Here is a 17,845-nt window from a genome sequence, read left to right on the forward strand (position 1 = left end):
CCCTTATTTTCATAAAAAAAAAATAGGATGCTATGAGAGAATATATAAGAAAACTATTGAAACAAGCTATGAGACCAAGCAAAATAAACTATCTTATAAACAAAATGCGAGTCAGAACTTGGTCAGAGCGTAGTGTGCCAAACGGCACTTCCGATTTTGGTGTATATGAAAGATCTAGTGCCAAATGGCACTGGTCGATTTTGACAGATACGCTCAAAAATTGCTAGCCTATAGGTTAAGTAAATTAGACTATAAGTATTGAATAAATGTTCCAATGAATTAATCAAGAAGTTTCATTATATTATGTACCTTCAACGTTGAGCTGTATGGAGTAGGACTGCGCCTGGCCCACTCCGTTGCTGACCTCGCACGTGTAGGTGCCCTGGTCCTCGTATCCGGCTCGCTTCACCACCAGCGTCTTGCCGTAATTGTCCTGCGTGATCCGCTGAGACGAAAGAATCGTTCGACCGTCTTTCTTCCACACCACTTGAGGCAGTGGCCTGCAGACAAACATTTATCACAAACCTGATATACTATAAAATTAAAGAAAGCCATAAAAGCCTATTTACTTCATGAGGTTTTTTTTGGGAAAGGAGGACAAACGACTATACAGGTCCCCTGTTGTTAAGTGATCACCGTCGCAAACAATCTCTTGCAACACCAGTGGGTACACATGTCGAATCGTCCCGGAAACACCGCACAAGGAAGCTCATTCCACAGCTTTGTAGTACATGGAAGAAAGCTCCTACTTTGTGGCGTGGCTTGCAAAGGTGGAATTCGGCGGCAGGAATCAGGTGAAACAGCTCATCGGAACACTCCCCGTGATAATTGCGGTAGAAGACACACAACGAAGCGACGTCTCTACGCAACGCCAAGTTATCCAGGCGTTATTCATCATATGACACGCATAATATCTCCCTGTACAATGAAAATTATATTCTACACGAGGGCCAAATACACCCGACTCTAGCCGATAGTACTGCCACAGTTTTAAGCCCCGAAATCAAACATTAAAATCAAACTATCTACATACATCTATACTGATATTATAAAGAGGAAAGATTTGAATGTTTGTTTGTTTGCATTGGATAGCCTCTGCAACTACTGAACCGATTTGAATAATTCTTTCACCGTTGGGAAGCTACATTATCCCGAGTGTTATAGGCTATATAACATTATCAAAAAATTTGGGATCCGTACGGGAACGTACCATAGGGGAATACGAATGCGAACGACGTCGCGGGGTATCAGTTAGTATAATATAAAAAGAGACACCGACCTTGTATAGGAAATTATCTAAAACAAAAACCCTCCCCTAATTACATCTACATTTTGATTGCTAACGTGAACCAGTGGGATGCTTCTTTGCACAGGATACCGGCTATATTATGGGTACCACAACGGCGCCTTTTTCCACCGTGAAGCAGTAATGTGTAAACATCACTGTGTTTCGGTCAAAAGGGCGCCGTGAAATTACTGGGCAAATGCGACTTAACATCCTATGTCTTAAGGTGACGAGCGCAATTGTAGTGCCGTTCATATTTTTGGGTATTCAAGAATACTGCACGGCACTGCATTGTAATGAGCAGGGTGTATCTATTACCATCAGCTGAACGTCCTGCTCGTCTAGTCCCTTATTTTCATAATAAAAATGAACATGATACAAAAATAATTCAAAACAGCTAAAATTTTTTCACACTACACAATATAAAGAAACATCCTCGTAAATATTAATTATTTCCTGAAAGCCTTTTCAGCAAATAATTACGATGAAGAATCTAGACGTATTTAAATGTAACCTGGCCGCGGTCGCTTCTAGAAGCCTGTCGTAATTTGTAATGTAAACGGGGAGCTCGTTTAAATATGTTCTCTCGTTTTATTTTTCATATTAGCCGAGCCGGAAACTCGCAACGCAATCTTGGCTGGAGTATTCTCAAACGTTGTAACTCACGAGTGCCATTTCACGTCTCTCTAATTAATTGAGATCGCTATTTTTAATGTCGCCTTACTAACGTTATTAATTACTTTGATTTTTTTTTTAATGATAATAAGGGACGAGACGAGGCTCAGGATTCTTGAAAAACCCAAAAATTCTGAGCGGCACTACAATTGCGCTCGTCACCTTGAGACATAAAATGTTAAGTCTCAATTGTACAGTAATTTGACTATCTACGGCACCCTTCAGGCCGAAACACAGTTATGTTTACACATTACTGCTTTACGGCAGAAATAGGCGCCGTTGTGGTACCCATAATCTAGCCGACATCCTGTGCAAAGGAGCCTCCCACGGTAAGATAAAAACAAACCAGGGATATTAATTCAGTGTGCGTGACAAGCTACGTCATACACTCACGATTTGTATGATACTTGTGTGTTAGTGTGCGAGAATTGCTCAAAATTGAGGTTAGTTCTTAATTCTATTTTTGACGTCACAGCTGTCATAGTCTATCTAGACGCATAAATGATCTAAGATTAATTATTGACGCTAATAGAAATCTATTTAAGATAAACGAGGCATCTATTATATATACATATTATAAATGGCAGTTACAGACAAAGGCTTTTACATGAATCATACTTGTGATGGCACTGTATTATTATTAAATCACATTTACCAATATTTTTCAAGGTCAGCTTATCTATTTCGCTGGACAATTAATTGAATCGTCAGAAACCTAGCTGCATCATGACGCACCATATAATCGAAGCCAACTCAGCGTTCGACACAAAGCTCTAATAAACATTTGCAAGTTAAGTGTGTCAACAGTCTAGTAATCCATTTGGCATGCTGAAGCCAAATTGTTGGCTCGTTAATCTCAATCTGTGTCAGTAATATGTCAAGAGTTATGGTACTTATAACAGAAACTAAATCAGCTTACGCGAGCAACTCTAATAGACTGGGAGGCTCCTTTGCACAGGATGTCAGCTAGATTATGGGTATCACAACGGCGCCTATTTCTACCGTTAAGCAGTCATTACTGCTTAAACATAGTGAAATTACTGGGAAAATGAGACTTAACATCTTATGTCTCAAGGTGACGAGCGCTGTTGTAATGCCACACAGAATTTTTGGGGTTTTTCAAGAATCCTGAGCGGCACTGCATTGTAATGGGCACGGCGTATCAATTAGGTACCACCAGTTGAACGTCCTGCTCGTCTTGTCACTTATTTTCATAAAAAATAAAAAAACACGGAATCAGCTTTCGCGAGGAACTAGAGTCCTATTAGAATAGGACGCCTCATTAAACAAAATCCCCTTTTTCAACTCCGAACGAGTTCATCCTATTAATTATCCTGCCACGAGGCTGAGAATCTCTTAACCTATTTTTGCAGCGCATGAATAATTTCCAACAATACTCACGTTCCGCCATATATACAGTAGAGTTCAACTTTCTTTCCTCGCCATGCTTTCTCAACCCTCCTTGTCGTATACTGACGCTCAGGCTCCTGTTTGTTCGATGTCGGTGATATTCCCGTCTGCTGCACTTGAAGGTACACCTTGTTACCCAACTTGTATTCATTTCTGAACACGGATTTCGCTGCGCAAGTGTAGGCGTAATCGACGCTAGCATCGTAGCGGGTTACATTAGAAAACCACAAGTTTCCTTCGGGATCTAGGGTCATTCGGGAATTGTTGATTGTCTTTAGCTGCCCTTGTTCGCCTTGTAGCATCCAGTATACATTGGGACTGGGATGACCGTCGGGGGGATTGCATGTCAGTTTGAAAGGCAGTCCTTCTTGCGCTGTGATCATTGTTTGCGGACCGTCGGTGTCCTTGAACGAGTTGAGTTCAGCTTTGCGGACGAACACGGAGTTAGAGGTGGCAGTCCCCCACTCGTTATAAGCGAAGCACTGGTACTGTCCCAGGTCTTCATCTCGCGGTCTGCTCACCACCAACGTGCCACGTCCGGGCTGCTGTGAGATTCGGTTGTCGTAGCTCGTATACTCGAACGGCTTTCCGTTTTTGATCCATCTGTATCTGTGGGACAAGAAGAGTGCATTTAACAATATGATAAATTGCGTTAATAATTGTACGGATGTATAATAGGAAAGGTCGCTTTGTGAAATGTGTAAATTAAGGGTTGTCATTTTATTATTCTACAAAGCAGGAAACTAATGGCGGCTCATAAATTTAAGCGGTCCCCCTGTACATGTCATCCATAAACCGTCAGATTTGTGACTTAATTAAATTTAGGGATGTCGTGAGTCCTGACCCATAACCGCACTGAGAATGAATTATTATTATTAAACGAAAAACGGTATAAGTAATATTTGTTCGTTGAAAGGGCAGAAATGTCTACCTAGATAAAATCTAGGTCTGGTTCCTTGACAAAAACCTCTATATTTATTAGAATGGCCATAGTCAATAAAATAATATTAAAGCGATTACAACAGTCAGGGCCTACTCCTAAAATCGATATTCGATATATCGTGGCATTAGTCGTCTCGAATCCTACTCTTAGTTACATCGTATTCAATGTCGAAACGATGATTGAACGAACGAAACATTTTTCTATATTATCGGTCCTAACCCTACCCTTAGTTGAGAATGTCCGAGACGAATATTCGAATTTTACAAATAATCTAATGTCACTTTTACGATAATCTCAACGACACCTTCTAGGCTGTCGTTGCTATTATCGTTTCAAGTTGTATAGATATATTTGCTATACAATATACATACTTAATATATATTATTAAAATTATTATATTATGTGATTTACTATTCAACAGGATTTTTTTACTACCAAGTAATTTAAGTCATTTTGTTGATCGTTTTTGCGTAGAAAGTAATGCAATGGCCGCCTGAGAAATAGGAAGTCGACGAGAAGGGTTGAGTTACTTTTTTTACAATTTGTTATCCGCAAGTTTTGTATTATTTATTCAATTTTAAATGCTATCTTTTGACTTTTGACACTTAACAGCGACATAGTACCGATAATATTTAGTTTTTCAAGGTTTGCGCATAATTCATTCACTCCAACATCGTAAAAAAAATATTAGTCTATGGTTAGGATTTTGTTACGATAAACGATATGGAATACGAACAATTGTTAGAGTATGGTGCGATATATTCGGAGTATTATCGTATCGTTCCGAATATATCATTGTCGATTTTGCGAGTAGACCTCCTGAATCATGATGTTGATACGAGACACTCTACGTAATATTTTGTTATAATGCTGGTCAACTGATTTAAAATTCACACCGCAACCGTAATTTGGACTCAGCAATCGTGCTATGACTACTGAATGCAAAATAAACATGACATAATGTTCGACAACTCTCAAGATCGTCGAGTTGAATCAATGCTGATTCATGGTCACATTCAATCAATTTAATGATGCGTCAGTTATTGTCATATTTTACAATTTCGTTGTAAGTTAAAATATATTTATGTCGATCTGTTATTATAAAACCTTTATTCTGCATTAGAAAAATTACAACTATTAACTAAAACCGTTATGACGTAGTCGTTATGTAGTTGAGTCGACTATACGCCGACGGCGTGTCCTGATATTGACGACATATCCTCAAAGATCAGGCTGTGGCCTACTCCTAAAATCGATATTCGATATATTATCGTGGCATTAGTCGTTTCGAATCCTACTTTTAATTACATCGTATTCAATGTCGTAACGATGATTGAACGAACGCGACACTATTCGATATTATCGGTCCTAATAGGAAGACGACGAGAAGGGTTGAGTAAAATTTTTTTTATTCGCAAGTTTTGTATTATTTATTCAATTTTAAATGGTCATATTATATTCATGACATTATTTTTGAATATGTACATTTTATATAAATGATGTTAATTTATGGGACAGAGTTTGACATGATCCTTTGCGTTTAAACTATGTTTTGACTTTTGACACTTAACAGCGACATAGCACAGATAATATTTAGTTTTTCAAGGTTTGCACATAATTCATTCACACTAACATCGTAAAAAAATCAAAATAAACGTTATGCAATTCGAACGTTTGTTAGATTAGGGTATTTGCGAGTAGACCTCCAGGTTTCCATCGACGCCCCTCTAGAGACGTTGGACCATTGCCTGGTTAGGAATTGGAGGGAAGTTGTCTTCAAAAGCCCGCGCCAAAGAATACCAGCGACCAGCCGTGTTCAAGTCAACAGACGGAGAAAACAAAAAAAGAAGAAGAAGAGAAAGGATGCTTTGCTTTTTGCTACTGAGCTTGGAGCAGAGTTTTTTCCCTTTTGATAATCCCACTGTTTATGCAGTAGCAGTGCGCGATGTCATACTACAGGGCATGGATATTTTATTAGCTGCTGCTGATTGCAAGCAACAGGCGTATCTTGGGGTGAGAAGCTTGACCCAAAGAATAACCAAACTGCAAAGTTTTAAAATCGGCGAGTACCTTTCAAGCTCAAGCTTGCCAAACTTCGATCGTTTGAGTTTTACGGCTCATTGGGAGCATCATAAGGGTCGTTGTCGATGGTTGTTGCACACAGCACGAGGGCAGTACTGAAGAAATTGCATCTTCTATAGAGACCACTCTTATGAACGTCGCGTAATGGGGGGTAAAATGAACCTTGTTCACAGCCACGAGAAGAATCAAGTATTTATTTGTTGCAAGAAAACTATATTTGTCGCCACTCTTCGACAAAATGAGTAGATTTAGAGCTTCACCTAGTATCGGAATACTGGGTCACGTAATTTCGTTGGTCATCTGGTGAGCAATGGCAAATTTAGTTTGAACAAACTGGGGGTTATGAATAGAGCTACACAATACTTCAAGCCGGCCCACTTTCTAGAGCTCCGTAAGGCGCAGATCCGGCCACATAATATAGAGTATTGCTGCCATCTCTGGTATGGTCTAAAATATTTTCTGACTACCCACAAGTATTTTAGATGGACGCTAAAACTATCGAACAGTTACTATCGTGTTAGAATCTAGATTACGCGAATTGCGGAGGTTTTATAAAGCTGACACAGTAATTATATCTTAAACTGGTTCCCAACCACTAACCAGCTCAGCGTCCCTCTTGACGGCTTTGAGTATCACTTTAACAGCTCAGGTCAGGATAAGCTGCGAACTCATTACATTTCACATTTTGCGATATCAAAGTGCTACTGCGGGTACTCAAAAAATGTATTTTAACCTTAAAACCACTTAGCTTTAAAGAAATACTTAATTAACCCATATTTTTTAGGATGGTTAGATACATACTGTGCGCGGATAAGCTAAATTCACTAAATGTCGCGTCGCAGACTTTTCCAAATTCATTAAACTAAAACGTGAATCTCATGCAATTGACGGAGCCCAGCTACACGTAGAAAGTAGAAGAGACGATTGTTTTGGCAAGTTGTATTACAGACAAGTAGGACAAACGAGCGTATTTTATGTCAATGAGACATACGCTACCAGCTTACTAATTTATAAGATTTAAAACAGAAAACTCATGCTAACACACCCTTAATTAACAAAAATTGTGATTTGAAGAGACAGTCATATCAAGTTAGAACCACTTATGCAAAGTTAGTCGAAACTACTTATGGAAAAAGAAGAAACTTCGAGGGAGTTCAAATAGTCTCCACCCTCAAACCAAAGATGGGGTATCTCCCTCGGAAAGTAAGAAATACCCAAACATTGACTTTTTTTATACCGAGTCTTCAAACATATACTTATACGAAGTAATTACTAAAGATTTTAGTAACGTGACTGGATTGTTTTTTGTTTTACATTTTATATTAATGCCTACGACTCGGCTTAGTCGAGTTAGGAAGTCTTTTGTGGGGCGATGTATATGCTTTTACAACAAGATCCCAGAAAATTTTCAAAACAAAAGTATTACGTTATTCAAAAGAATTGTTAAAAAACGTTTGTGTGGTAAAGGTTACTATAACATAAATGACTTTCTTAATGATACCACAGATTGGGAATGGAGCCCTCAGGCTATTAAATAATAAGTTTAACTGTACAAAATTACTTTGTAAACATATTTTTTTCGATGAAAAAAAAACAAAGCCCGCTGAGTTTGTTGCGCCCATTCTTCTCTTGAACCAAAACTCTTTATCTACCAAATAATCAAATCGTTGATTTGCAAACATTTTAAATGTTAATTTGTAATTTCTTACGGCCGTTCCCAATATTCAGTCTATCTCTTACTTGAGATAAAAATCGTAACTGTCGTTGACTTTTCTGTCCCAATAAACTTATCGACGGTAACTCACCGTTATCCGTACACGCTGTCTGTCAATAGGACGACGTATAGCTTACCAGCGATAGAAGTTTGTATGGGAATCGCAATTCACGCGTCCCAATATAAGGCGATAAGAACGACTTATCGGGTATATTGGGACAGCTTCAGAGTATTGACAGCTAATTACTGACAGTAGAACGTAGTAATTTATCTGTATCTGTAGATAGTATATTGGGAACGGCCGTAAGTGACAACAATACAAGACGTAATGAGAATAAAACGCATTTAAAACGATGTGATCACCGATGACGCGTTTCTTTCTTAATTTTTATAAAGATAAAACCGTAAAGTCATCGTGTATATATAAAAGTATACACTAGTATTGTAGGAAGGAGCACTCAACGCGTAAGTAACTGTCTTACAAAGGATATAATCGCTCACTTTGCGGAACTTGGTGACGCTTCAGTGCGCCTGTCCTGCATCGCGAGCCGATTAGGATCCGCTTACATACTCTGGTTTCTTGAAGATATATGTGATACTATATGAGTAGCGTATAGCAATACTTTAATTGGATACAAGTAACTGATTGTCTTAGGGTGAAACCTTTCGTGGTCATGAGGTTCAAACAAAATGAATACCTAATAATAATATCTTATATCTTTAAACGAGTATTTCTTGCATATATATAATCTGAATCACGGACAAGCTCCAACGATTTTTATGAAATTTAGTATACAGGTAGTTTCGGGGGCGAGAAATCGATCTAGCTAGGTTTAAATTTTAAAAAATGTAGTTTTTTCGGAGTTTTAATGAGAAACAGCTACAATAACATTAGAATATAAAGGTAAATTTCGCCACTATATACAAGACTGTAATAGCTCAGATGGGACATTTTGTGATCTAGAAAGCAGAAGAACCCGGTTCGAATCCAGATGTCCTATTAGTTTTTTTTTGTTCAAGTATTGTACATTCTTAAAAATCCGATCAAGGCTTGGTCGTCCGGATATAAACTTCTGAGCGGCGTTGAGCACTTTTCTTAGGATAGGTATAACATGTTAAACTCGCGTCAGTACATGTGGCCTGATCGAAAATTCGTAAGACAATCGTTGAAAATGGATGAAAGATTTATACTTCTACTTCTTCACCAGTCTGGCTATTTCAACTTAATGATCATACGGTCATTGGACCAGTGGTTGAATTATTGTGATTGCGAAGCCGACTCAGCGAGGTCGAGGGATCGAATCTCATCCGTGAAATATTTTTAACAGTTTAATTATTTGGTTTTTAAGCTTTGTCATTAGCGAAGACTCTCCCTAAGGCGATTAATACTTGTATTTCTTTGTTCAAGTTTTTACATCTGCCGGCAGTCCCGGAGTGCAACCCATATATTTTACACATATTAAATTTTAATAAAAATCCTGAAGACGTCTTAGAAATCTGAGACGGCAACAAAGCATTAAAAATAAAATATCATAGTTTTCTCCACATTTTAATAGTATATTGCTTAGATTATTTATACGTCTTGATAGACGTATACGCTGTGAAAACGTCGAAAAAATACCTCTATTTTGAGCAATTCACGCACACTAACACAATCTGTCATACAAATCGCGAGTATAAGACGTAGCTTGTCACGCACACTAAACTTATAATATTCCTGGCCGGTTTTAATCGGTTATCTAACAGCAAGAGACTCTATCTAGACATATAAATTATCTAAGGTATATTGCATATCTATATAGATTTAAAAATTAATTGCTGTTCGTTTGTCTCGCTAAAACTCGAGAACGGCTGGACCGATTTGGCTAATTTTGGTCTTGAATTATTTGTGGAAGTCCAGAGAAGGTTTAAAAGGTGAATAAATATGAAAATGTTGGGAATTAAAAAAAACACACACATATTTTGTTTATCCTTTGATGTGTCCCCGGTCATTCAGAAATCAAATTGAAAGAATAGTTTAAAATGAATAACTAATTAGAATCTTTGTATCTGTCTAAATTTCTTAAGAGGTAAAAAACAAACTTAATTTTAGCTACCTATAGTTGATAGATTAACTTCAGTTGTTAACTATGATGGCAATACAACGTTTGCTGGGTCAGCTTGTAAAAAATAAAATATAAATATAGTGTAAAAATTGCTCGGTCCATCAGGTCAAATTTAAAATAAAGAGATGGTTACACACACGTTGATAGCTTAGCATTCATATAATGTTAATAGTTTGTAACATGATTCATAATTCATACTCACACACACACACACACACACATATATACAGAGTGCACTATTTGACCTTTCGGTTCATTTTGGTAACCATAGAATGTAAATTGATTGCCTACAGGACAGACAGGCTATGCCTAGTGTAGGGACCAAATATTTAGTAATATTATGCGATAGAGTGTCTGCATACTGGGGGCCTACTCCTAAAATCGATATTCGATAAATCGTGGCATTAGTCGTGTCGAATCCTACTCTTAGTTACGTCGTATTCAATGTCGAAACGATGATTGAACGAACGAAACATTATTCGATATTATCGGTCCTAACCCTACTCTTAGTTGAAAATGTCAGAGACGAATATTGGAATTTCACAAATAATCAAACGTCACTTTTACGATAATCTCAACGACACCATCTAGGCTGTTGTTTCTATTATCGTTTCAAGTTGTATAGATATATTTGACATACAATATACATAGTTAATAAATATTATTAAAATAATTATATGTGATTTACTATTCAAGAGGATTTTTTTACTACTAAGTTATTTAAGTCATTTTGTTGATCGTTTCTGCGTAGAAATAATGCAAATGGCCGCCTGAGAAAAAGGAAGTCGACGAGAAGGGTTGAGTTACTTTTTTCTACATTTTATTATCCGCGAGTTTTGTATTATTTATTCAATTTTAAATGGTCATATTATATTCATTACATATTTTTTTAACATTTACATAATGTGTAAATGATACCAAATTCGGTGGTGCAGAGTCTGGCATCGTCCTTAGCGCCTAAACTATGTTTTGAATTTTGACACTTCACAGCGACAAAGCACAGATAATGTTTAGGTTTGAACATATTACATTCACACTAACATCGTAAAAAAATCAAAATATTAGGCTATGGTAACGATAAACGATAAGGAATTCGAACATTTGTTAGAGTAGGTTAGTTGCGATATATTCGGAGTATTATCGTATCGTTCCGAATGTATCGTTGTCGATTTTGCGAGTAGACCTCCTGTATATGCGAACTAGCGTTAATAACACACCGATTGCGTTATTTTCCAAACAAAAGCCAGTAACTAGTCACTTACGCCCAAGTAATAGTTGGCGTACGGTCATTATTTGTACGATCGACGATCTGAACGAAAAAAAATGCTATAAAAACTGAATGATCTCCTAGGTCAGGATAGCGGGACGTCGATGGATGCATGAAGGTTGTACCTAGCCGAGGGAGGCCTGTAGGCTGAAATTATGATGCTGAATTAAGTCAAATTAATTAGATTAAATTATCGCTATTTATTCTGACTGCCATGTAGCCTTAGAAACTAAGTTCCACCTTTGAGGTTAATAAATACCCCAGAGTGTTATAACTCGTTGGATAGCTGATAAAATGTAGATGTTTTTAAGCACATCTGCAGAGCAAGTGCCATAATATTTTTTTGGGAAATCCAGAAAAGAAAAATATTTTTTTATAATTTGTAATTTTTAATTTATTTTATTAAGTTTCTATATTATTTCTATATTCTATACCTATTTAGTTAACTTACGTGCAATTTTAGTCATTGAGGTCATTAAGCATCTTATTCTTCATGTGAAGAACCAAAAAAAATAATCATAAGAGTCAAAAATATTCAATTCAATAGCCGAAAAATTGGGCATTTTCATAAAAAAAATTAAAACTCTAATATCTCGAAAACGGTTAAGTTTAGGATGGGGTGTTCCATAGTGAAATCATACAGAAATGATGTGTACTACACGCCCTCAACGGATCTAGGTCGACTTTTCCTGTAACCCTGTATAATAAATAAATAAAACGTCGACAGCAGAATCAATTATAAAAACATAGCCATGTTATATCTGACGCGTTACCAGCACACATGTACGCCACTATAAATGAGAGAGACTGAATTTAACGTATACATCAACAATTACTCTGGATAAAACATTCTTGTTCTACGCATTGTATGTTTTGACACATGTAACATTTTAAACGCTGCTCCAAATACAAGAATATTATAGAAATAATGAAGCTACTATATGTAGCTTCATTATTTCTATATGATGATATAGTCGCTTGCCCAGACTTCGTTCAGATCGATCTTTCGAACAGCAATTCAATGTAAACTTATTGTTACAGAATACATAACGAAAAGTATTAATATTGTTTCAAATTAAAACTTCATAAGACGCAATGGTGACTATTTTTTGTGGGAATTGAATAAGACTGAGCAGAGTAAAATTAACCAGAGTAATTTATACACAATTATGACTTTTACATAATAAATTGTAAATGTTAGTACTTTATGAATAGAGATATAAAAATATTGTATTTTATGTAGTTCACCTTGCTATGATGAGGTTTTCACTTCTATCATGGGTCTTAAGCACACGCCGTTTTCATAATAACATACAGGTAATGTTACTGAGTTAAAAATCACCCGCTTTCCTCTTCCACCTTCAAAACATCGGTAGAGGAAACCCTTTCATATTTTATCTATATATATAAAAATGAATTGCTGTTCGTTAGTCTCGCTAAAACTCGAGAACGGCTGGACCGACTTGGCTAGAATAAATAGGAAAATGCTCGGAATTAAATAAAAACAACATATTATTTGTTTTTCCATTTATGCGTACCCCGTCAAATTTATTGACTCTACGGTTTGACAGTTATGCTGTCAAACAATTTCATTACAACAATAGGGTGCATTTTTACGAAGCAATTCTTGATGTTATGATATATTATTGACAAATTCATAAAAAAAACATTATTTTATTTATTATATACAGAACAACGTCTGTCGGGTCAGCTAGTCGATAATAAGTTTTCATCGACATTCCACGAATTAAAAACAGCATCACTCGACTCAATTAGAGAAAACTACATAAAGACTGGTCTGGACAACCCAAGATGCATTAGAAGACTTCAAATAACGGATTTTGGTACAACCAGAGACACCATTTTGCAAATAAATATAAAAGCTTGTGAGGTTTAAAAGTTTGAATTCAATTGGTACAATATAGTTTCTCTGCGTTAAATGTTATTATCCTGACAGGAAGACGGGAAATAGCAGTTGCGTTTCCCATTTCCTGTTCAACTACGGAAGGCAATCTGTGGAAAAGGATTCGGAGTAAACATGTCTCGTCCACAACCGACCATCGATCTTATAAAGCAATAAAAGTTTCAACAACGAACTTATCGAATACCGCACCGATGATCTTTCAAATTAATTAATACATATTTTCTTGCTAATTGGTTTTCGATACTCGTGGAAACTATCATGAAAATCAAGATTGAACAGATAAAAATAACTATATTAATACATTGAAAAAAATGTAAGTAAGTAACATTTATATTATTTATATTTATATAAAAGAAATAGCTCTGTCGTAAATCCTATTACTCCACTGCTGAATATCTAAATGATCGGACAGCCTGGGACTAGATTGTGATTATTTTATAGCGATAGAAATGACTGTACAATATTGTATATTTTTTTTGAAAGGGGAGAGTTTCTTGCGCCGCTTCTTCTCTCTCAGAGAGAAGCGGTAGTAGTATCTAGTAGTATAAGAAATGACATCAAAAACAATTCTAAAGGAATCAATTTTGAGAAAATAAATGCCTTTTATGGCTTTTATATATTAAAAAAAAAATATTACCGGTGTAGTACCTAGTACATGGTCACCGTTCGGCGATTCACCTTACTGCGTTTCTCAGACGCATAAAAAACCATACTGAGATATGAAATCCTTTGAACAGTCTTACCAAGTATTATTCTTTTTAGTCTAATTGATTAAAACCGCAGAAAAGTGACAACTTTATTGAAGCGAAATTAATAAAATGAAACAAATATTTTTTTTCCTATATTCATAAAGTAATAACGTTTTCATCATATAATTGGTTATAAATTTCTCTGGTAAATTTCTACTCTGGCTGACGGACTAGTCGACTCGAACCGACTTTACCCGAACGGGCATTTAATAGACGAGCGTGTCATTCTCATTGAATACCCACAACATAAAGTACGCCTAAAGAAGTTTCCACTTCAAAAAACGCTGACTTAAACCTTTAATACGGCAACGCACCTATAATTTCTCCGGTGTTGCAAGAGTCCAGGGGGGCGGTACTCACTTATTATTATTAATTAATTTTAAGTAACCCGTACGCTACTTTTCCCACTTTTACCATATAAAATGAAAAAAAGTGTGTGTGTACTTATGTATGCACGCAAGAAGTTATACTTCTTTGGCCTAACGAAGCAAAAATCATCAAAATAATGTATTCCTCGTGCTATTCTACGTGTAAGAACAATTTTGTAAAAATCTTGCACCTTGACAATTAATTATTAAATAATGAATACGGCTGTATGGACTTGAACCCTTTGCCTGCCCTAATAATGGACGAAGAAAACAAAAAAAATAACGAATGACGCAAACGTCAGAAAATTTTAGGAACCAACTTCAACTTGTTAATTTTGTGTTACAGTGATGCGCGCGGATCTTATAATTTCACTCTCATAATTTTTTCATAACGCGCCTAAAGAAGTATAACTTCAAAAAATATGAGTATTATTGAGCCAAAACAGTCACTTGTGATAAAAATTTTACCCGACCTGTGGTGAATTCTACTTACTTTACTTTACGTTACTCAACATTTAAAGTGATGGAAGGTATATACTATAGGCCGAAAATCTCAGATAAATGATACGTCCAGTGGAAGGCTCCTTTGCACAAGATGCCGGCTAGATTATGGGTACCACAACGGCGCCTATTTCTACCGTGAAGCAGTAATGTGTAAGCATTACGGTCTGAAGCAAATGAGACTTAACATCTTATATCTCAAGGTGACGAGCGCAGTTGTAGTGCCGCTCAGAATTTTTGGGGTTTTTCAAGAATCCTGAGCGGCACTGCATCGTAATAGGCAGGGCGTATCAATTACCATCAGCTGGATGTCCTGCTCGTCTCGTCCCTTATTTTCATTAAAAAAAAAGTCTACAAAGAGTCTCTTGCTGTTAAACAATTGATAAAAACAGACCACGAGTATTTATTTAAATGTGCATTGCTCAAAATAAAAGTTAGTTCGAAACTCAATTTTTTTTTCGACGTTTTCCCAGCTCTCATAGTCTATCTAGAAGTATGAATGATCCTAAAATATTCTTTTCATATTTTATAAATGAGCGTTGGATACAGGGAAGCAAAATAAAATGCAGACTGTACTTATTTTTTTACTGCATGAGTCAAAATGAGCGTATTAATTCGTATGATGTCACCAACATGGCCTTTTCGGCCTCAGTCGTTTCTATTGGGGTCGTTTGGAGCTAGATGACATAGGTAACTCTAATTACGGTACACAGTGACGTGATGCTGTTTGAACTTTACTGAGCATATTAATGTATAAGGAGTGTGTTTTGTGAGCACGATTTGAGCTGGTTAGTTTTATCATGATAGATGATTACTAATAGGGACTTGTTTAATGGACCATCGGTAGGACGAACTATAAATATATATTAAGAAACTAGCTGACCCGACAGACGTTGTTCTGTATATAATAAATAAAATAATGTTTTTATCAAGAATTACTTCGCAAAATATGCACCCTGCTGTCGTAATCAAATTGTTTCACAGCACAACTGTCAAACCGTGCGTCAATAAATTCTCTCATAGAAATTATGTATGGACACATCAAAGGAAAAACAAATTTGTTGTTTTTATTTATTTCCGAGCATTTTCCTATTTATTCACCTTTAAACCTTCTCTGGACTTCGACAAATAATTCAAGACCTAAATTTTCCAAATCGATCCAGCCGTTCTCGAGTTTTAGCGAGACTAACGAACAGCAATTCATATATATATATATATATATATATATAGATAGATAGATAGATATTATGACTGTTCATTGTCAGTACATTTATGAAAATTTTATATCACAAAAATCGCCACCTTTTTACTCTTAACAGTGATTTTCATTATTATAACACTAGAAATAAGGGATTGCTTGTAACTAGAGACCGGTTTATATGCATATTGCATATTTAGTACCTTTTCAGCGGTAGTTGCATATTTTAGGGAAAAAAAATATGCATATTTACGGTCGAACTCGCTCGTCGTTCAATGCTTTTCATAGTAAGCCCAAACATTGCACCCAAATTTAAATTCTGCCCAGTAACCTCAGTAGATGTAGAACGCTCCTTTTCCGCTTACAAAAATTTACTAAGCGATTGTAGACACAATTCGTCTCTAGAACATTTAGAACAGTACTTAGAACTACATATATTTAAAGGTAAATCTTAAATTTCATTGTTTCACAAGTAAATCTTGTAATAGTTTTGTTAGATTGTCAGTACATGCCCTTAATTAAATATAATAAAAATTTTCCTGTTATTATTTGTATGTGTATTTTTTAATTATATGCATATTTTGGCTCTTTATATGGACTTTCGTGTATAATTTTGCTATTTTACTTGCATATTTTGGGCATTTTTTGTAGCATATAATCCGGTCTCTATTTATAACCAATTCTAGAAGGCTTCATAAGATACATAATTGCGTTAAGGGTAAGTGTATACACTTTTATAATAAAGTCTCAGTGACTGTTTAGGCATTATCTATAAATAAATTTAAATGTTTTATTAAAAAATGGCTCCGTCGTAAATCCTACTACTCCACAGCAGAATATCTAAGCGATCGGACTGCCTGGGACTAGATTGTGATTATTTATAGCAACAGCAATGACAGTATGTACAATATTGTATATTTTATTCAAAAGAGGGGAGAAAAAAGAAACCTGGGACAGTTTCTTGCGCCGCTTCTTCAAACTCAGAGCGTCATTTGTTTCCGAAGTGAATGTAGTATTAGAAATGACATCAAAAAGAATTCCAAAGGAATTAATTACGAGAAAATAAATGCGTTTTATGCCGTTTTAAAGCAAAGTCGTATATAATTAACAACTATCCGATCACCAGTAGGTATCTAGAATGTATGAAAAATATTTTAGTCTGCGCCTCCGTGTTTTCTATTACGCCCAATGATACGTTAATAGCACGGTATTATGACACATCGTAATCTAAGTTATGACACAATATCCTTTTTGTCTGAGATTATCAACAGTCTAGTTAAGGCGACACTAAATGCCAGCGACCTTGAGCGATACGAGTTCACGGCTGCCGGCCCGCCATCTATGTGTAACAAAGCCAATATTTTCAAAATTATTGCGTGGAAATAGTTTATATGCTTACAATCCTCGTTATTCACTACTAATCTGAATAAATAAACCTACACAAAAAAGTACAAGCTATAAGAATAACTTTTCTGAGAGAAGTACCAAAAAAATGCGTCACGCCATGCCAAAAAACTTGTTTAACTTCAAAGAAAAGTGGTAGTTCAAAAAGGCTCGGCAGTGTTAACCAACAGCAAGCATTAGCAACCTAAAAATAAGACTTAAGGATATGTGTAACAGGATT

General features: G+C 36.0%; 1 protein-coding gene and 1 long non-coding RNA gene across 5 annotated transcripts in view; one reads left to right on the top strand and one right to left on the bottom strand.

Moving 5' to 3' along the window:
- The window catches only part of LOC126968782 (uncharacterized), a 559,194-nt gene that overhangs the window by 488,286 nt on the left and 53,063 nt on the right, over nucleotides 1-17,845 (top strand). The window lies entirely within an intron of this gene.
- Nucleotides 1-17,845, bottom strand: part of LOC126968665 (neuroglian) — an 87,029-nt gene that overhangs the window by 47,259 nt on the left and 21,925 nt on the right. For all 4 annotated transcript variants that reach the window (XR_007730268.1, XM_050813697.1, XM_050813696.1 and 1 more), the window contains 2 exons: nucleotides 3,362-3,979; nucleotides 310-500 (listed from right to left, as the gene is read on the bottom strand). Coding sequence is in view for 3 of the 4 variants with exons in the window: in XM_050813697.1 (XP_050669654.1) it covers nucleotides 310-500; nucleotides 3,362-3,979 (809 nt within the window). In the remaining variant the exon portion in view is untranslated. The remainder of the gene's footprint in view (nucleotides 1-309; nucleotides 501-3,361; nucleotides 3,980-17,845) is intronic.

Source organism: Leptidea sinapis, chromosome 16 (genome assembly GCF_905404315.1).
Source record: "Leptidea sinapis chromosome 16, ilLepSina1.1, whole genome shotgun sequence".
NCBI lineage: Eukaryota > Metazoa > Arthropoda > Insecta > Lepidoptera > Pieridae > Leptidea > Leptidea sinapis.